Source organism: Rhinatrema bivittatum, chromosome 4 (genome assembly GCF_901001135.1).
Source record: "Rhinatrema bivittatum chromosome 4, aRhiBiv1.1, whole genome shotgun sequence".
NCBI classification, from domain to species: Eukaryota; Metazoa; Chordata; class Amphibia; order Gymnophiona; family Rhinatrematidae; genus Rhinatrema; species Rhinatrema bivittatum.
In genome coordinates this window covers 104,915,553-104,937,187 of record NC_042618.1, presented here as the reverse complement: position 1 = coordinate 104,937,187, position 21,635 = coordinate 104,915,553, and the positions used below count along the sequence as shown (strand labels likewise).

The 21,635-nt window shown below is 39.9% G+C and overlaps 1 protein-coding gene and 1 non-coding gene across 8 annotated transcripts in view; both read left to right on the top strand.

Moving 5' to 3' along the window:
- INO80 (INO80 complex ATPase subunit) overlaps nt 1-20,023 on the top strand; it is a 435,009-nt gene extending 414,986 nt beyond the window's left edge. For 5 of the 7 annotated variants that reach the window (XM_029598597.1, XM_029598598.1, XM_029598600.1 and 2 more), the window contains 4 exons: nt 2,243-2,398; nt 2,959-3,118; nt 15,727-15,942; nt 17,877-20,023. In XM_029598597.1, coding sequence (XP_029454457.1) covers nt 2,243-2,398; nt 2,959-3,118; nt 15,727-15,942; nt 17,877-18,094 — 750 coding nt within the window. In that variant the 3' untranslated portion in view covers nt 18,095-20,023. The other 2 variants (XM_029598599.1, XM_029598601.1) reach the window with 2 other exon arrangements.
- TRNAL-CAG lies at nt 13,547-13,629 on the top strand. Its single transcript has one exon. It is a non-coding gene; the product is annotated as a tRNA-Leu (tRNA).
- Nucleotides 20,024-21,635: the final 1,612 nt, after the last annotated feature.

Sequence of the window (21,635 nt, the reverse complement as noted above, 5' to 3'; positions counted from 1 at the left end):
AAATGTTGAATAGTGTAGCTGAGAGTGCTGAACCCTGGGAGACACCTGTCTCTATTGGGAAGATGTTAGATATGTGATTGCCCAGTTTGACTTGGAATGTCCTATCTGTTAGGAAGGAAGAGAACCATTTGAGAACATTTCCATCTATTCTAATTTTTCTCAACTGATGGCATAGCAGGGTATGGTCCACAGTGTCAAAGGCTGCTGTTAAATCAATTAGCACCAGGATATAAGATTGATCGTTGTCAAGCTCTTGTAGTACAGGGTCTATTAAAGAAATGAGTAAAGTTTCTGTTGAATGATGTTTTCTGAATCCGAATTGGTTTGGTTATAGAATATTATGGTCTTCTAGGTGGTTTTCTAATTGGGATAACACTGCTTTCTCTAGGACTTTAGCAATAAAAGGCAAGCTGGATATAGGTTTATAATTGTCCCAATCGTCAGTTCTGCCAGTTTTATCTTTTAGGATTGATTTAATCGCTGCTTGATTTGCCCCATGAAGGACCAATCCTTCTGAGAGCGAGTGGTTGATTATGGTTGTGATTGTCAGAGTGATTACGCTGTTTACTGTTTTCAGGGAACTTGCAGGGATTGGATCCAGTGGGTGTGTTTGGCAGGTTTAATTTTGTTAATGATTCGATTAATTTCAAGTTTAGATACACTGCTGAACGTGGTCCATTTAGATTGCCTGTGGTTTTTTTCTGGGTCTTTTATTGGTGAGTGGGGGGTGGGGGGAATGGTGTTTTTAACCTATTGATTTTATCTACCATCGATGTGGCATAATCCATTGCAGGCATCCTTTGGGAAGATGTAGCTATTCGAGATGGAGGAAGATGGGTCTTTGATTAAGTTTTTAACAGTTTCGAAGAGTAATTTGGAATTATTACACCATATGTTGAATCAATTTTATTAACTTTTCACAGAATACATTTAGATAACCGTCTGGGGCGGGTGGGTTCTGCGTCCGCTCCCAGCATCACTGAAAACAACATGTGCGATGACAGGGTAAACAGTACACCCTCTCCCCCACCTCCTCCAACCCTCACCCCACCCCCCAAGCTCCTCTGTTCGTCCCCGAAGAAATCTTGCAAGAAAAAGTCCAAGTAGTCCATAAAGCCAAGCCAGCCACAATATCTTCGATAGGCAAAGACTGTAAAGGTCCAGCCGGGAGGTCGTCCCCTCATCTTATTACACCATATATATGTTTGGCATAATATATATTTTTTTGTTTTATTGGTTTGTTCACGGTATTTTGTTAGGAGGAATCTGTACACATGAAGTACCAACCTCAAAATCCCTTCAAATGGCTCCTTAGGCAGTAAAAAGAGGAAGGCCAAAAAGACTAATATCTTTCAAGAATAATAAATTGCATTTTAAAGATAGGCGTATTATTGCAGCTATGTCCAGTCAATGATATTTTATCCTAGGATGGTTAAATTTAATATCTAGTTTATCTTAAATCTGTCAGCTTTTCTTTGTTTTTATATTATAGCACTATTGGCCAAAAATGAAGTCTCATCAGGGTTCTGCTTCCAGTGTTTTCTTTGGCACTTGATATTAATGTTTACACTGTTGCCAAAGGATGAGCCATACTACCTTGTTTATGTATGCAGGGCTTCTGACATAAGCACATCATACCACCACCAGCCATGATGTGGGAAACTGGCTCCCGTTCTATGCTGCAAAATGTGCACTTGCCTGTTTTTCCATTTTTTTTCCTGTGTTTGCCATGAAACCATCTTGTGCAAAGTCCACTGTTCTGTTTTTTAATTATTATTCTCATCTGTGGGTTTAAATTTGCCTCTTTTGGCTATTTCTTCAAGGCTATCTAAGTCAGATTAATCCTAAGATTTTTCATCCCCTTCAGTTCACTGTTTTAACTTCTTCCACAGATGGCATTCTGGAATTTCAGGATGGAGTTCATTGCCTGTCTACACCTGGCTTTGGTAGCAAAAGAATGGACCCACTTTTAAACTTATCTCCTGAGTTTGACTGTTGCATTGCCCTCACTTTATTATGCATAGTGAAGATCACAACATCTCAGACTCCAAACCAAAGATCTCACAGTATCCTAAACACATTAGTGCTAAACATGAGACCACAAATTCTGTTGTACCAAGTGACTTTATGCATAAATATCTTATGCAACCACTGCAGATTATCAGGCTGCAGAGTGCACTCTTTCCCCTGATGCACTCTCTGTATTTAGCTTCAGTGAGTGTTGTGTGTTTTTTTTCCATAGAAGAAGAAGGAGGATGAGTTGGATGGAAAGAGGAAGAAGGAGGGCTTGAATTTGGTGATTCCATTTGTTCCCTCTGCTGATAACTCCAATCTATCTGCTGATGGGGATGATTCCTTCATCAGTGTGGACTCAGCCATGCCCAGTCCCTTCAGTGAGGTGAGGAAAGTTCTGTGGGACCATAGGTGTGAACAGAAGAACCTTTAAAACCCAAGACTGCTTTGATTCTGTAAAGCAAGAAAACTAGAGCCTTACGTGTCAGGTTTTCTGGATAGATGTAGAAGACATTTCCTTTGATATTAGGCTTCCCCTTTTTTAAAGAGGGAACATCAGTGCTAAGTTTGCATTTTAAATTATGTCTTGGGTTTAGGACAAGGCTGCACAACTCCAGGTTCATGTAATGGAAATTTATCTGTTAAACTGAATGCATGCAAGTATATCTGGTTATATTTATTGCAGACAACCTGAATACCAGATCTATTTACGGTCTGCAGAGACTGGAGTTGTCCACCTCTGGTTTATAAGAAATATTGTCAGGTGGAGAGGGCTTGATGTTGACTGATTTCTGACATCTTCAGATGGGAAGTCCATGTGTGCAAGTATTCTGTCACTGTAGGCATGTGCTGCATCTCTCGCATTCAATATAAACGGAACCTCTACATACTGATTTGTTCTTAGCCTATCTGAAAATAGGATAATGTTTCTGTCTATCCAATTAGATCTCCATCAGCAGTGAACTGCACACAGGATCCATCCCACCAGATGAGAGCAGCAGTGACATGCTGGTGATCGTGGATGATCCTGCTTCATCAGCACCTCAGTCAAGGGCCACCAACTCTCCAGCCTCTATCACAGGATCAGTCTCAGATACCATTAATGGTCAGCACTACATTTATGTACACTCACAGAACATATTGTTCATTTACCAAGTGCAAATTTTAGGGGTGAATCTTTTCAGGAGTTTTTTATTGACATGTAGAATTCTGTTAGCATTCTGATTCTGCAGGAAATTGGAATCTTAGCAGGTTGTGATACCCTTCTTGGACCAAATTGTAACACAAGATATAGATGTCAGATTTCACTCTGAAATCATTTCCTTTAAAATTGAAAAGTTAAAAGTAATTTAAATTGAATAGTGAAAAATTGTGCATATAAAAAGATGCTCATCAGTACGTTACAGCACTGAAGTATACATATAGAAATATGCGATTGGTATATGTATGTGTGTGTGTATATGGAATCGTCATATATAGGTAATTTTGAAATAATCTCTAGGGTCTGGCAACTAAGATTTAACGCTAAAAAATGCAGAGTAATATATTTAGGATGCAAAAACCCAAGGGAGAGGTACAGTATTAGAGGTGAAACTGTTCCGAGCACAAAGGAAGAGCAGGATCTGGGGGTGATTGTATATGATGATCTTAAGGTGGCCAAACAGGTGGATAAAATGACAGCAGAAGCCAGAAAAGTGCTAGGCTGCATAGGGAGAGGCATGGTCAGCAGAAAAAGGGAGATTTGCCCCCTGAATAGGTCCCTGGTGGAACTGTATTTGAAGTACGTTGTACAATTCTGGAGACCGCACCTTCCAAAGGATATAAACAGCATGGAGTCGGTCCAGAGGATGCCTACTAAAATGGTCAGGGTTCTTCATCCTAAATCACATGGGGGATAGACTTAAAGATCTAAACATGTACACCCTAGAGGATAGGAGAGATATGATAGAGATAGTCAAATATCTCAAAAGTTCCATGCACAGAAAGGGGCAAATCTCTGTTAGTGAAAAGGAGGCTCTAGAATGGGGTCATGGTATGAGGTTAAAAGGGGTTAAGACTCAGGAATAATCTTAGGAAATATTTCTTAACTGGCTATAGGAAACAATCTCCCAGTGGAAGTGATAGAGACAAAAACAGTATCTGAATTCAAGAAATCATGGGATAAATACAGGAGATCTCTAGGGAAGTAATGGGAATTGTAATGCTGGATTGATTGGGCAGATGTGCAGACTGGATAGGTTATATACAGGCTTTTTCTGCCATCATGTTTTTATATTTTTATGTTTCTAGTACCTTGTGGTTATAATTATGTATCCCATTTCACAATTTTCTTTTGTACAAACATGCAAGCTACTCTTCCCCCCCCCCCCCCCCCAAAAGATGGTAGACCAAGACAGACATGGCCTGCATTTTGGCATTCTGCCTTCATCAGGGTTCAGGAACCATAATCTTCTCATGGTGGAAGTGGTGCCTTAAATTCTTACTTAAAAATATAGACAATGAATTTGGGCATATATTGCCTCTAGGTAGTTATAATAATGAAGTACTTTTATATATGTTTATGTTTATTTTCTATGAACAAGTATCAGCCACACAAGTGAGTGATGTCATCCAATGTTATGGAGAAGAATAGTGCTCTCAGAGCTCAGAAGACTGTAAAGATCTTTCTGGTCATTCATCAGTGTTCCACTGCAGCTGCCATTACTGGCATCAGTAGCATGGGATCTTCTTGGTGTTTGGGTACTTGCCAGATTCTTGTGGCCTGGTTTGGCCTCTGCTGGAAACAGGATGCTGGGCTTGATGGACCCTTGGTCTGACCCGGCATGGCAATTTCTTATGTTCTCAGCCTTTCCTTTCACTAGCGCAAAAGATTGTTTTTTGAAGCCTCTTGCAATTGTTTTTCCCCTTAGGGGTTTTTTCATTTTCTTTTATATTCTTTCATTTTTCAGTTGTTTCCTAAAAAAAAAAAATATTTTTCTTCAAAATTGAGTTCAGTTTAACATCATTCCTCTTCAACACAGTGGACAACAAACTAGGGTTCAAAAGGTGTCCCTCTTGCTCTTCAAAAGTAACTCTCTCTCATCAGCATAAACATTATGTCCAATGCCTCTGTCCTTTCTACGATTATTTTAACTGCATGGCCTGTGAACATATATCACCAAAGGCCATAAAATTGAAAGATTATAGCTTACAGGAGTTTTTAAAATCTCCTTAGGTTTCCACTTCAGTAATTAAGGTGAAGCATTTTAAGTGCCAGAAGCTATTGCCAAATTTTAAAAAAGGGCACAGTCAGAATCTGCTCCATTCATCTGAAACAGCACAGAAAGGACAATGATGCAAAATCTAACGCCAGAATACTTATACACTGCATTGATCTCTTCACCGGCACAGATGATCCTCTTCTGTGTAGTATGAGCAGTGAAAACTTATTGGCACCATCAACAAACAAAGCCATGGCACTATCTTCTGTGCAAAGCCTTTTTTGGCACGGAGGATCAGTTTTCAGCATAGACAAATCAAAACAGGACCAAAGCCCTCCAATCCCAATTTTGATTCATGAATCTGACATTTCTTGAACAATATTCCATGGTTAGAAAGATGTGGAGGGATTTTATAGAACATTATTTTACTGCTATGTGACCTCCTCCCTTGGAGCAGATGTCTCCCATTTTAGAGTCATTGGCATTTAAGATGAAAATCCAGTCTACCATTCTACCTTTTCAGGCTAGAGAAAACATGATTCACCTTCATCTTGGGAGATGCCAACATCAGAGGAAACTCCTAGAATACTTTGATTTAGAGGAATGTTCTGAATATTCTTATATTTCTCCACTGTGCCACTCATATAACGAAGATTTTAGTGGCCTTCCGTCGAATCCCTCTCCACAGCCTCTTAAGAATACATCTGCTCCTGAGGGATATGGCTTATTCTTCTTTTGTACAAAAAATGGCCAAGGAGATTCTTTTCCTCTCTTCTAAGAACTTATAGAAGACATCTTTAATAAACCAAAGTTTATTGAAATGCTGAAGAAAATTCTAGTGGTACCAATAATTAGATACAGTGCTAGTTTTCTGGGAAAAAGGTGCCTATACTCGCACGCTGGATGCATGTTATTTTGAGGGACTGTAAAACAAATCAGTCAGGTGAAGGAAGACGGTACTGATACTCAGTACCACCTGAATAAAAGCCCTGCATAGATTACATGAACATCTGACAATGATGTGGCAGACACCTTTGTCAACACTCCCAGTCTCATTAAAATTAAAAAAGTAAATATCAAGTGTAAGGTTCAGTCTTTTTCAGGCCATCAAAAGAGCCAATTACCCCACCAGTCAGTAATGATAAAATCAACTTTAAAAAGGGTAAAGAGATCTAAAACTCATTCTAATATCCCTCCAGAGAAAGACCCTGTCTGGTTTTCCAATAAGCCATGTTAAATTCTAGAATAGCTGCGCATCAGTTATACATGATACAGTTTCTGTAAGCTTACAGAAACTTCAGAATATGACTCAAAATCTGCCAGGAGATTTCAAGGAACATTTACTATAGTCTCTCCATGTGGCTGAAGAACATAGTAAGCAGCTCATCAGATCAGCTTATGAGGCTTATGACACTTCTTCCAGAATGTCAGCATACCATGGAGCCAGAGATTAGCTTGGCTTCAAGGCTTCATGAAGATGAACATGAAAAATTTACTAATGTTCCATATACAAAAGGCAGTCTCTTTGGAGAAAAAGTGAAAGAAATAGTAGAGCTTAAGAATCATTGTGCTACTGATGTTATCAGTGGCAACAAGTGAATAATATGTCTAAAAAGCCTCTATTTCACTACTGCAATAGGCACTACTTCTAATCAAGAAGATAACCTTATCCTGTTCAACAGCCACATCCTCAGCAGCAGCAGCCTAGGCTTCATATCATAGAGCACAAACCAAGTCAAACAAGAATATTTTACTACAGCATCAAACCGAATTTATGTTCAGTCTGACAGTCTTCCATTTATGTTCAGTCTTAGACAGTCTTCCAGTGGGCAGAAGACTTCATTCCTTGAAGGTCTTTGATAACAATTGTTGTGCATTAAAGACCGCACCTTGAATACTATGTACAGTTCTGGTCGCAGCATCTCAAAAAAGATATAATTGCGATGGAGAAGGCACAGAGAAGGGCGACCAAAATGATAAGGGGAATAGAACAGCTCCCCTATGAGGAAAGACTAAAGAGGTTAGGACTTTTCAGCTTGGAGAAGAGACGGCTGAGGGGGGATATGATAGAGGTGTTTAAAATCATGAGAGGTCTAGAACGGGTAGATGTGAATCGTTTTTTTTACTCTTTCGGATAATAGAAAGACTAGGGGGCACTCCATGAAGTTAGCATGTGGCACATTTAAAACTAATCGGAGAAAATTCTTTTTCACTCAACGCACAATTAAACTCTGGAATTTGTTGCCAGAGGATGTGGTTAGTGCAGTTAGTATAGCTGTGTTTAAAAAAGGATTGGATAAGTTCTTGGAGGAGAAGTCCATTACCTGCTATTAATTGAGTTGACTTAGAAAATAGCCACTGCTATTACTAGCAATGATAACATGGAATAGACTTAGTTTTTGGGTACTTGCCAGGTTCTTTTGGCCTGGATTGGCCACTGATGGAAACAGGATGCTGGGCTTGATGACCCTTGGTCTGACCCAGTATGGCAAGTTCTTATCATACGGAAGGATACCATTTCTATTAGGTTTTTTTAATTGTTTTACTATTGTATTTTGAGTATTTTTATGATTTTATATTCATTTATAATTCAAATTTCTAATATGTCTGAATTCCATGTAGTACTGTTTATTGATGATTTGTATTTATTTATTCTTTTATTATTCTTTTTGAATTTTTAAGTATTTTGTAGAACGTTGTGATGGCATAGTTTCTTAATGACGGTATATAAAACCTGCTAAATAAATACATTTCAAATCCCACCCCCAAACAATCCTGCAAGGTGGAACTCTCTAGTTGCAGATCAAATCAAACTTCTGCAGTAAAGGCTATCAACCTTACTCTCAGCCAGTGCAGTAGAGCTTGATCCAAGGAAGGAACATAGAGGTCCATATTCAGTGTGTTTGTGTCTGGCTGTGTTTGGCACTTAGCACAAGTGCCATGATTTGAAAATCCCATTTATCTGACTGCCCCTGACATAGCTGGATAAGTTTTATATCTGAGGGCATTCCAGAAATTACTAGCATAAGCCAGATAACACCTATTTCAGCATTATCCAGTTAACATAGCTAGATAACTTTGGAAGATAGACAAAGAGCAGTCTTAAATTTAACCGGATAAACTTATCTGGTTAACTTTAAGAGAGCTGGGTATATTCAGCAGCGCAATCGCTAACTTTCCTAGTAGGCCAGCTGCTGAATATGGACTTCTAAGGTTTCTAGTCAATATACTTTCTAACTCCAAAAAAGATAGGTCATTGTCCTTTTCTGGACCTCGGAAACCTCAACAAGTATCTGAAAAAAGGAAAAATTCAAGATGAACTCCTTAAGTATCATCTGCCCTCAACTTGAAATCAATCACTGCTTGTCTACCTTATATTTCAAGGATGCATATACACACATTCCAGTTGACAAAGGTAACAGGAAATATTTTTCTTTTACCATATGGAACAGTCATCATCAATGTCAAGTTCTCTTTTTTGGTCTCCCAACAGCTTCAGGAGTCTTCACGAAATGCTTTGCAATAGTCGTTTCTCATCTAAGACTATACAATATTTGTTTTTCCCTACCTAGATGACTGGCTCATATCAGACCAAACCCTCCTACAAGCTCGAATGGCAATTACAACCCTAAACAATTTGCTGGGCAGACTGGATAGACATTTGTCTTTATCTACCATTATTTACTAATAATAAATAATTTAGTGTGTGCTTTCACTCTTCATACAATGAGAACCCTTCAATCCCTTCAATTTGCCAAAATGCTACATAAAATTATCTCAAATGATAGACTTCATAGGAGCCCATCTTAATTCAACACTGGAAAAAACATTTCTTCCTCTTCACCTAAAAAGTCTTGATGATCAAAATCCTGTCACACTTCAAAGCCTCTCATTTTATGCAGATATTAGGGCACATGGCAGCAATAGTGCATGTCACCCATTTTGCATGCCTTGCCATAAAGACCAGGTCAATGGCATCTAAACCTCCAGTGCAACCAGCAATTCCAGTCAGTATGTCAGGGTGCAAATATCTACCACTCTTGCTCAATCTCTCAAATAGTGGTTAAATCTTTCCATCCTACTCAGAGTTCAGTTTTTACCAACCTCAGCATCAGGAAACTGTAGCCACAGATGCTTCCAAACAGGATTGGGGAGCTCATTTCAAGGAGCCTGGTCAGCAAAAGAAAAATTATTTAATACTAACCATCTTGAATTAAGAGCTATATTCAATGCTCTCAGGGTATTCAGTCTCCAACTAAAGAACAAGGTACTCTTTATCCAAACAGACAACCAAAGTAGCCAGTTCCTTTTTCAGCAAACAGGGAGGGGAAGATCCTTTCCATCTTTGTCAAGAAGCCTGTAAAATTTGAAAGTGGGCAATTCCCCAAAGAATAGTTCAAGCTGGCTGTCTCCTGGGAAGAGAAAACCAGATAGCAGACAAATTAAATTGCCAGTTATAGCTACATGTGAATAGTCATTAGACAATTGAGTAGCCCAGGAACTGTTCTAGCTATAGAGCACTTTGATCAACCATTTATTTATTTAAAAATATTTAATTGCTTTACAGATTTCAATCACCCAAAGCGATGTACAAAATTAAAACATCAAGTTACAATATATAAAAACTAAATAAAACTAAAACAATTCTGCAACATAAAATATCAGCACAACTGGACCTTCCAGCTATCATCATTAAAATCAATTTCTGGTCAGCCATATTACCCACCATCCTCCTACACCCCATAAATCATCAACCAAGTTTTTAATTTCCTACAAAACTTTCCTTCCCTTACTTCAATTGGCATCTCGTTCCACCATACTGAACTGCTGAAGAAAAAAAACAATTCTGCACTCTAATATGATAGAAAGCCCTCACTGGGAGGAGTTGCAGCATTAATTGCTGACTAGATCTTAAAGGACGATTAGAGCATCTCCAACTCAACCAGTTAGATAACTGCTGGGAATAAACCCCTCTCAAAATACTGAATACCAAAACCAAGCTTTTAACTTACAGCATGATTTAATTGGCAGCCGATGTAACCTCCTTAAAAGAGGAGCTGCAGCCTCCCTCCTAAATCTCCCAAACACAATTCTTGTGGCCATACCTGCAGCTTCCTTAACACCCTCCCAGGTAAGCCCAGATAAAGGGCATTGCAGTAATCTAACAACATTAAGATTAATGCAAGCACCTCTGATCTTAAAGTTAAAATTCCAGAAATTATTTCAACTGCCTCACCCATTTCAGTCTTGAGTATTATGCGCTACCTGTTGCACCTGCTTTTCCATAATCAAAATACATTCTAATCTGATGCCTAACGATTTAATTACCTCCATCACAACCAGCCTACATTTATCAACAGCCCCAACTTGCAATACCTTAGTTTTATTGGGGTCAAGACTAACTTACTTTCTGTCAACCAACCCCCAGCTGCCTGTAAACAATAATGCCCAACCATTTCATTTCTATTATGCCCTAATGGGGCACCACCTGAATATCAAGTGATTATATAAATGGAATGAAGCCAAAGGTACACATCTACTTCCCCAATGGAGCTAAATACACATTAAAAAGTGGGGACAGTGATAATCCCTGGGACACACCATTCTTCACTTCCTTATAAGAAAGAAGTAATCCATCCCAAACCCTGCCCATTTATTCCTACTTCCCTGCAACGGACTAACAATATCCCATGGTCCACTAAATCAAACACACTAGATAAATCAAGTGACACCAGCAAGACCATCTGGCGAATTTCTCCTTTACAGCTACCATGATGGCTTCTGTACTACAACTCCATCAAAATCCAACTTACTATTATCTTCCAAGAAATTGGAAATCTAGACTGTAACAATATTCTCCAACAATTTTTCTACCAAAGGTAAATTATTTATTTATGAAATTTCTATCTCGCTGATCCACAAATCTCAGTGGGTAACAGAAAATACCCACATAAAATACAGTCAAACAGCAATAAACAACTAAACATATCACCATACATTACAGTGAAACAAAGTGGCTGTGTAACCAAACTTAAAGGCTCCTTCCCTATCTGCTCCAGATCATGCACTAGCAAAGTAGATAAAAGCTGTTTCCCCTTCAAATAATCCACCCTCTATATTTGTAAGTTAAAATCCTTCATCACTAACAAATAGCAATATTTTACTGCCTGAGCTAATAAAACTTATAAGACCTCTTCTTGAGAAGTTCCCAAATACTTTGGAGGGCAATACCATAAAGAAATAATAGTTTTCCCATAATCTGTTTTACAAAGAATATTCTCACATCCTCCTACTTGTTCTACAGTATCTTATCGTAGGGTGGCATCGAAAATGGGTATTAGACGTTTGTTCCGAAGGCTTTTTGGAAAAGCCATGTTTTTTAGTTTTGTTTTGAAGGTTTGCATTGTTGTTCTCTTATTGTGGTCAGGTGGATTACTTTTGGAGAGGGGATTGGGATGAGTCCGGTGTTGTTGGAGCAGAGGTTCCTTTGTGGGTCATGGAAGTAGAGGGATGTGTTCATCCAGTTAAACTTGTCAGTGTAGAGAGCTTTGTGGATGAGGGTGAGGACTTTATATTGAATTCTGAATTGAATGGGTAAACAGTGTAGGTTTTTGAAGATAGGTGAGATGTGGTCCGATCTTTTGCTGTTTGTGAGTAGTCTTGCTTTTGCATTTTGGAGTAGCTGTAGCGGTCTGAGAGTGGTTGTTGGGAGGCCAAGCAGGAGGGCGTTACAGTAGTCCAGTTTGGAGAACAAAAGTGCTTGGAGGACCGTTCGGAAGTCATGGGTGTATAGTAGTGGTTTGATTCTCTTTAGGATTTGTAGTTTGCAGAATCCGTCTCATAGTATTGTGTTAATATGCTTTTTGTAGTTTAGGTCGTCATCGAGGATAATGCCCAGGTCTTTGGTTGTGGAAACAATTTGCTTCTTTTTTTGGGTGCTGTGGAGTTTTGCATGTTTAGTGTGGTGTAATTGTTTTTGTTTTCTTTTTATATGTAGGATCTCAGTTTTTTTATGGTTGAGGGAGAGTGACATTTGTGAGAGTAGATGGGTTATCTTTTGCAGGTGTGTGTTCCAGATTTTTACGGTGGTTTCAAGGGTTTCATTCATGATCAAATTTGAATTAATAACTGGAAGGGGGATAGTATGTAAATCCACAGCTCTAGTGTTAAACTTTCAAAAGGGAAACTTTGATAAAATGAGGAAAATAGAAAAAAACGGAAAGGTTCTGCTACAAAGGTAAAAAGTGTGCAGCAGGCATGGACACTGTTTAAAAAAAAAAAAATACCATCCTAGAAGCACAGTTCACATGTATTCTATTCATTAAGAAAGGTGAAAGGAAGGCAAAATGATTACCAGCATGGTTAAAAGGTGGGGTGAAAAAGGCTATTTTAGCCAAAAGATCTTCATTCAAAAATTGGAAGAAGGATCCTTCAGAAGAAAATGGATAAAGCATAAGCATTGGCAAGTTAAATGTAAGACATTGATAAGACTGGCTAAGAGAAAATTTGAAAAGAAGTTGGCCATAGAGGCAAAAACTCAGAGTAAAAGCTTTTTAAAATATATCCGAAGCAGAAAACCTGCAAGGGAGTCGGTTGGACCATTGGATGATCAAGGGGTTAAAGGGGCACTTAGAGAAGATAAGACCATCGCTGAAGATTAAACAATTTCTTTGCTTCAGTGTTTACTGATGAGGATGTTGGAGAGAGACCCATTCTGGAGAAGGTTTTCATGGGTGATGACTCTGATCAACTGAACCAAATTACGGTGAACCTGGAAGATGTGGTAGGCCTGATTAACAAATTGAAGAGTAGTAAATCACCTGGACCATATGGTATAAACCCCAGGGTTCTGAAAGAACTAAAAAATGAAATTTCAGAACTATTAGTACAAATTTGTAACCTATCATTAAAGTCATCCGATCCAGGGGGGGGGGAGAGGGGTAGTTGGGGTGTGCTATATGCTGGGGCGCACTGGTCAGAACCACCCGATGTTCCTGAGTTGTATTCTTTCACTGTTTGTTTATGCTTGAAAATTCAATAAAACAGATTTAAACATAAAGTAATCCGATGTACCTGAAGATTGGAAGATGGTCAGTGTAACCCCTATATCCTATATTTAAAAAGGGATCCAGGAGTAATCCGGGAAACTATAGACCAGTGAGCCTGGCTTCAGCGTCGGTAAAAATCATGGAAACTGTTGCTTCTGACTTAGATTGGCCACTGTTGGAAACAGGATACTGGGCTTGATGGACCCTTGGTCTGACCCAGTATGGCATTTATGTTCTTATGTTTCAAAGGTAGACTCTTTAAAAATCACAGCAACCCTTCCACTTGTCAGGATGGCCGAGCGGTCCAAGGCGCTGTGTTCAGGTCACAGTCTCCACTGGAGGTGTGGGTTTAAATCCCACTTCTGACATTCTGTGTTGCTTTTATAGGTATGAGGGAAAAAAAAAGTGCGAAGCTTGCTGGGCAGACTGGATGGGCCGTTTGGTCTTCTTCTGCCGTCATTTCTGTGTTTCTATGTTACCCCTTTTCTTCACACACTTGTGCATAATCATTTTAAAACCTTTTGGGCATACCTGCGAAATAGCCAGGTCTCTGATACATACCACATCAACACATATTTCCACAATTAAAAGCTAATTCTTTTGGATGGACCTAGCATTTAATAACATGCATCTCAAATGCCCTTCCTCTCTAAGCACCTTAACCCTGCCTGACTGCACCAACTCATGAGGACCAACCAACCATCCTTCCTTCCCACTACACTCCCCTAATCTTCCCTTTCTATATACATCCCCTCTCCCCATCACCAGAAAAATTAACCTACACTCTGCCATGACAAAAATAACCTCCCCAATTCCCAGCCTCCCAAGATCTCCCTAAGAGGTGACCATAGTTCTGTTTGCAACACTGTTAAACAATAAAGTTCTTAAATACTGCACCAGGATACTAGTGGAGAATAGTCTAGCAGTAGATGCTTTTTCAATTCCATGAAACCAAAGACGGCTCCATATATTCCCCCAAATCCACTTATAACCAAGGTACTTCAAAAGTTAATACGAGAGAGGGGTCAAATGATTTTGATATTCACCTCCTGGCCTTGCCAAGTTTGGTTTCCATGGCTACAACACCTAGCTATACAACATCTGGTAATGTTATGCATATTCCCATCTCTGATCACACAGAGCAACGAGAATCTGCTACATCTCAACCAGTTGTTGCCACTGCCTGCAAACAAATATCTTCTGAAGTTGGCAAAGTTATTTTAGCATCTAGAAAATGCTCAACAGGAAGATTTTATAACTTCAAATAGAAAAGGTTCGCCATCTTGTGCTCTAATCTATTAACAAAAGCCATTTACTTGTCCTGACAATACATATTACACCCATCTCATTCAGGATTGAAGACTGCCAGAGTTCATCTCGTGCTATAGTGGCATACCACAAAAATTTCAAGGGTCTTCTTATTTCTATCAACCTACAGTTGCCAGATTCATGAAAGGCCTAAATTTTAATTCTGGCTGAGCTCATGAAACAGCCATTGACCGTGAACTCATGAACCTCTAGCCAAAGCAGAACTGAAGTTCCTCCATAATTTTGAACAGGACCATTTTATTATTTCCCTTACTGCTATGGTTTGTTTAATGATTCTGCAATTCTGTGATGCACAATAGTTTAATTTGAAACATTAAAAATAAAAATGTTTTGCGTGATCACTCATGTTTTCCTTAAAATTCTACACATTTTACAAATTCTGCTATAAAAGCACAACTGTGAGTGTGTGTGTGTATATAAGCTTTTGTGTAGTGTTTTATTGTATATTTAATCAAAAAGTTGTCTTGGTCACCAAGGGGTGGATTTTAACAGGGCTGCATGTGTAAATCCCGGGGTTTACGCACGTGGCTAGGACTTGCACTCGCGCAAATTTTCAAAGGGGCCCGACCAGGCATATAAACCCCGGAACGTGCACAAGTGCCAGACCTCTTCAAAGGGGCGGGCTGGGGAGGGGGATGCTCAACTTGCTTCAGTTCCGGGCCTGAAGTAAGTTGTGAAACAAAGAAAAAAAAATAGATCGGTAGGGTTTAGGGGTAGGGAGGAGAGGAGAGGGGAAGAGGGAGAGGGTAGGGAACCGGGGAAGGCCCGATTGCATCGCCACGTAGAAATTGCAAGAGTTGACCTCCCCTCCCCCCCTGCACACGCTGTCCACACGTGCGTGCAGCCACCCAGTTTTATAACATGCGTGCGCCATGTTATAAAATCTACCCCTAACTGTATTATTACAACAAAGTTTCAAACTATACCCTATGAAAATATTTATAATTTACTTAGAGTAGGCTCTGTTATGAAAAGGGTTTTTCCTATCCTGTGCCCGTTGCATAATTCTTGTCAAAATAAGATCTAGTGTGTCTGTTGACATTGCTAGCACATTGTTTAGTCTTTGTCTGTCTTCATTAGGTGCCTTTGGAAGTGTTCTTTATGAGATGTAAAATAAAGATAATTGATTCTCGTAGGAATTTCAAGCCAAGACGTGCCTGTCACAGGGAGAGTTCACTCTGGGAGAAGCCGAGGACGCCCAAAAGGCTCAAGCAGTGGGTCCAAAGGTGGAGGAAAGGGCCGGAGCCGCAAGTCTACAGCAGGAAGCGCAGCAGCCATGGCGGGTGCCATGGCAGGAGCTGCGGCAGCTTCAGCAGCAGCATATGCAGCCTATGGCTACAATGTGTCCAAAGGTATGGAGATGCTATCATTTATAAATCTCCAACCACACCAGGAATGTCAAAACCTGAAGGGTATGATAATCACATAACAAGTCCTCCGGTTATATGGTAGTATAATAGTCCTTAAACACTAAGGGGCAGATTTTAAATGCCCTGCGCGCGTAAATCTGGCCGGATTTACGCGCGCAGGGCCCTCCCGCACCGGCGCGCCTATTTTGCATAGGCCGCCGGCGCGCACAGAGCCCCGGGACGCGCGTAAGTCCCGGGGCTTTCTAAAAGGGGCGTTTTGGGGGCGTGACGCGGCGTTGCGGGTGCTGGCCGAGGGCGTGGCGCCGGCCAGGGGGCGTAGTCGAGGCCTCCGGACCAGCCCCCGGGTCGGGTAATGGCGCGCCAGCAGCCCGCTGGCATGCACAGATTTACGTCTGCTTTTGGCAGGCGTAAATCGTGGAACAAAGGTAAGGGGGGGGTTTAGATAGGGCTGGGGAGGTGAGTTAGGTAGGGGAAGGGAGGGGAAGGTGGGGGGAAGGCGAAGGAAAGTTCCCTCCGAGGCCGCTCCGAAATCGGAGCGGCCTTGGAAGGGAACAGGCAGCGCGCGCTGGGCTCGGCGCGCGCAGGTTGCACAAATGTGCACCCCCTTGTGCGCGCCGACCCCAGATTTTATAAAATCCAGCGTACTTTTGTTTGCGCCTGCTGCACGAACAAAAGTACGCGATCGCACAAATTTAGAAAATCTACCCCTAAGCATTATCTCAATTGACAAGAAAACATCAAGACCTCCTAATAGTCTGTACCTGCAAAATTAATGCTTTCATAGCCTTTTAAATAATCATAGGTCGGATTGTACCATTTTTTAATTTTTTAGGTGGTTTGGGGTTTTTTGTTTTTTTTTAGACTTTTGCACATTAAAAACTGATGCGTATCTTATTTCAGTGAATCATTTTGTATAACTACGTATGCAATCAAGGTAACCCCAACGGGACCGTGTTTTGGTGTAGAAATCTGCATCAGGGGGATGCTGTATTATGATTCATCTACAGATCATGCAGAACTGTCATTTATTCTGAAATGAAAATTAAAATTAATACGTGATTATACTGAGAGTATATCGTACGGGACACACAGCTCTTACTCGGTCAAACCAGAGTTCATGTCTATCTTGGCGCCAAAATCCAGACCAGAAATGATCTCATATTTACACTTTATATATACCAGATTCTCACTGCGAAAATATTTTAGCAACAGTTTTTTTTTCAGATAAGAGAATAACAGTCAATCTTGAGATTTAATCCTCGAAGTGCTACAGTCTAAAAAGATGATCCATGTCTTTTTATACTCGATAGCATCTCGAAGATTAAACCTCGAGATTCACTGGTATCTGAAAAAACTGTTGCTAAAATATTTTAATAGTGAAAGTTTGGTATATATAAGAGCTAATTTTGAGGTCATTTCTGGTCTGATTTTGGCGCCGAGATAGGCCTGAACTCTGGTTTGAACAAGTAAGAATTTGTCCTGTATGATGTGGTCTCGGCATTATCTCTTATTAACAATTTTAATTTGCATTACATAATAAATGAAAGCTATGCGTGATCTATGGGTGAATCATAATAAAGCATCCCCCTGATGCAGATTTCTACATCAAAGCACGGACCTGTTGGGGTTACCTTGATTGCATATGGGGTTATACAAAATAAAAAAAAAACCTAAAAATGATACAATCTGACCTATGATTATTTTAAAGGCTATGAAAGCATGCATTTTGCCAGTAGAGCCTATTATGAGTTCTTGAAGTTTTCTTGTCAATTTAGATAATGCCTAGTGTTTAAGGACTATTATATTAACATATAACCGGATGATTCATTGTTATGTGATGTTATCATTATGATATAAGTGGAAACATTTAGTATGTGATTTGTCTGAATTGTTTTTCCTTTCCTTGTGTATTTCAGGTATCTCTACTGGCAGTCCTCTTCAGACCTCCTTGATGAGGGCAGCTGGATTTTCAGACTTGGGACCAGTAAGCGCCTCCTCACCACTGAGCTCTCCTTTAAGCAAAGGAAATGGTGTCCCTGGGACCCCTAAAAATATCAACTTGACCAGCACCTTTATCTCTGAAACGCCAACACGGAAACAAAACAAAGGAGCTAGCACTCCAGGAGGGCGGTAACACCACAACCCATTGGGCATATTTCAAATCCGCATTTGGACTGGCTTTTCCTTACCTTCTGGCAAAGGCATTATGATGAATGCACCACTGAACCACCCCTGATGCACCCACTGAAAACCAAATCCAGCACAGCTGAGGGGTGGAATTTTTGAGCACTTTCATTACAGACTTCTAGAGGCTGTGTTAAGCAGGGACACAGGACTGGAGGAAACTGGCATTTCAGGTCAGGTAAAAGGCAGTGATCCAGTTTATAAAGTGCTGGGAAAGGAGAGTGCCAACATACCTAAAACGTCTGCATCTGTACAAGCAGACCTTCCCTCTTCCTTCATATTGATGGAGTTCAGTTAGAAAAGATCTAAATTCAGCAGGTCCCTTGGAGTGCCAGAAGAACCTTTCAGCACTAGAGATCTATGCCATTCTCTGCAATAATGATACCAGAAAAACACGCCACCAAGGCAGTAGAGATTGAGTCTGCTTTCTGGTTGGCATTCGTGATGGTAGAGAGCTCCAGGAGGGGAGTTCTTTTGGTTTTCGTAGGCATGTGGCACATGGTCAAATGCTATAAGTCACCTTGGGCATTCCTGCCCCTCTTCCACCACCCCTTTCACCCACAGCTTTTTATTTACTGCTACCACAGAGTGTACAGACTATGTACGTTCCTGTTTGAATTATAAAACTCATGTTCAGTACCTTGAATATACCCAATAGTTTATGAATTGAGATGCATCTTTAGGAGATTTTGGAAAGGTTTGCAGGTTGATTTTTGTTTGGTATCCCTGCCTTCCCACTCCTTGCTTACATTTTTACATTGTGTGAAATGTATTTTGCACTATCCTCTTTGTGGCAGAGTGCTGCTGGTGGTACCAGTGGGTATACTGCATAAACCAACTGAGTTCTGTACAACGAGAATGGCATAGAGGGAGCCTTTGAGTGGAAAAAATGCAGTTCCTATTTCCATGTTTTTGTAATGCTGAAAACATACACAACCCAGTGAGTCAGTTCACGGGAATACATAATAGCAAAGTTCCTATAATCTAGAGGGAATAATGGTGAAATGCAGAGCACATGCCATCCTTGCCCAAGCTGCTGCATTGTTACAGGTCACTGACGTTCTCCAGGATGCTTCTCTTCTCTTCCCTTTTCTTGAATAAGTATCCATCTGCAGACTATGTGCAGACAGTGCAAGACATGTAGCATTGTGCTGTCTGCACTCCTCATGAGTTTCACTTTTTTAATTTCCGTAAGAGAAACCAGAGAAGAGTTCACAGCTGCAGCAAAAACAGCCCCCTGTCCCTATTAATGACATTTCTTCTAGGCGTCTGTCCCCACAGAGTCTAGCAAGTGCATACTATGAACTTCGCTTCTGATTTGCACACCTGAAAATATCAAAACTAAGCTTCCTATGTCATAGATTTTTTTTTCCTTAGATTTACAGTTATTAGACAACTCCATGTTGTTCAGGGAAAGGCTAAACTGGTCCTGATTTTGTCCCATTGCAGCTATGGACTTATAGTCATGCATTTTTTTTTTTTTAATGAATTGAAACTGCAGTTCTATAGCTAATGATGGAACACAGCCAGGACTGGCTCAGCTAGGCCCTATTAATATGGAGCCATTTGATAACCCTCTTAGAATCTGTGTGTTTTTTTTTTTTGTTTTTTTTGTTGGCGTCATGTAATTAAGTTAAATCATGAGAATGTTACTTTCCTTCTTCCTCCTTTACCACCCTGTCACCTCTCCCCTTTCCCCAATTCACATGTATATATAATATATCTAGAGGGAATCTGAACAATGCAAAGCCTTTTTCTCTTTGAATGTGCTGTCTATTTTTATAACTGAACTTGTACATATGTATAAAAAGAGACATCTTTCTTTTACTAACTGGAGGAAACAATCTGAAATAAAATGGAGTGAGATAATTTTATGTAACTATGAGTCTGAGAATGTTTGTTCAAGTCTAAGCAGTGTCACTTTGATACTGTAATATTGGTATTTTTGTCAACATTTTTACAAACAGTGTAGTCAATATAGGTGACAGGATCTGCTGTTTGTTGCCTTTTGGGGTGATATCCCAAACAGTTTGCCATATATTTGCCTAAGAAAACAAACTGGAATCAAAATAACAGATCTCACAAGTTAAAAAAAATAATTTTTTATAATTCAAATACATGCACCACCTGATGTTTTGAGGTGTTTACACATTTTTGTAAATTACATTCTGAGTTGAAGTCTTAGTTGGTAGGTGCACAAAGAGTAATTGTTTTTGTGTCTGTTAAAGTGACAGTTCCAGGATAACAAGTAATATCAGTTCTGGTTTTGCCTCACCCTCTTGATTCAGTATAATCTTTAAGTATAGCATCATTGGGAAATAGCTTGGACATGAGCAGTGTCGTTATATAAATGAACTTCTGTCCTATCCTCCGTTACTCATTTGTGGTCTCATCTATTTTAGAGTGAGAGTAGCTTGTGGGGTTAGTTATCTTTGTATCACTGGAGTTCATAAATCAAACATCTGAAACAGTTTGCCTCATAGTTCTCATGTATGGGAGGTTTCTCCATGGACAAGCAGGGCAACAATCAGCCACACAAGTGGGTGACATCATCTAACAATATCAAGACAAAAAAGCTCTCTCAGAGCTCAGAAAGACTAAGAAGGTTTTCTGAGCATATGCAAATATTTCCCAGCCATCCATCATGTGACTCTCCTCAGTCATTTTTCTTCTTCTAGCGCAGGAAGACTTTTTTTGGATTTTCATATCATTCATCTTTAATTCCTGATGGAAATTTTTACATTTTCTCATGTTTAGTTTCTTAAATTTTCATTCTCAAGACTACTGTAAAGTTTAAAGAAAAAAAGGAAGAAATTCATTTTTTTAAATTTGAATTTATTTAGAATTGGTCCTCTTTAAAATGGCAGACAACAAAGTGGGGTCCTATTGTGCTTGCTAGATGGCTGTCAGATCAGTATGACCGATCGTGGTTGACTCCTGTGAACCTATGTAGAGATCACTTCTTTCATGAAACTCAGTTTCAGGAAACAATAACCACAAGATGCTTCTGATCAAGGTTGGGAGCTCATTTCAACCATTTATGTTCTCAAGGAACCTGGTCACCAGTAAAAGAATTGCTTCACACGAACCATCAAGAATTGAGAGCCATTTTCAGTGCTCTCAAAGTGTTCAGTTCTTGGTTATAGAACAAAATAGCCTTAACTCAAACAGACAAGCAAGTATCCATGTTCCATATCAACAAACAGGCTTCTTCAACCTTTCTCAGGAAATAAGCAAGATTTGGAAATAATCAATTTCCCAAAGAATTCTTGAAGCTGTCTATCTCCCAGGAATAGAAAATTAGATAGCAGATAAATTAAGTTGCCACACAAATGATCATTGGATGATTGAGTAGCACAGGAACTTTTCCAACTCTGGGGCACTCCAGAAGCCAGAGTGGCAGATCTGGGGGACCTGAGGCAGACAGTGAGGAATATAGAGGAGTCCTTCAGAGGCATAGTAGAGTAGTCCCAACTCCAGTCAAGCAGCCC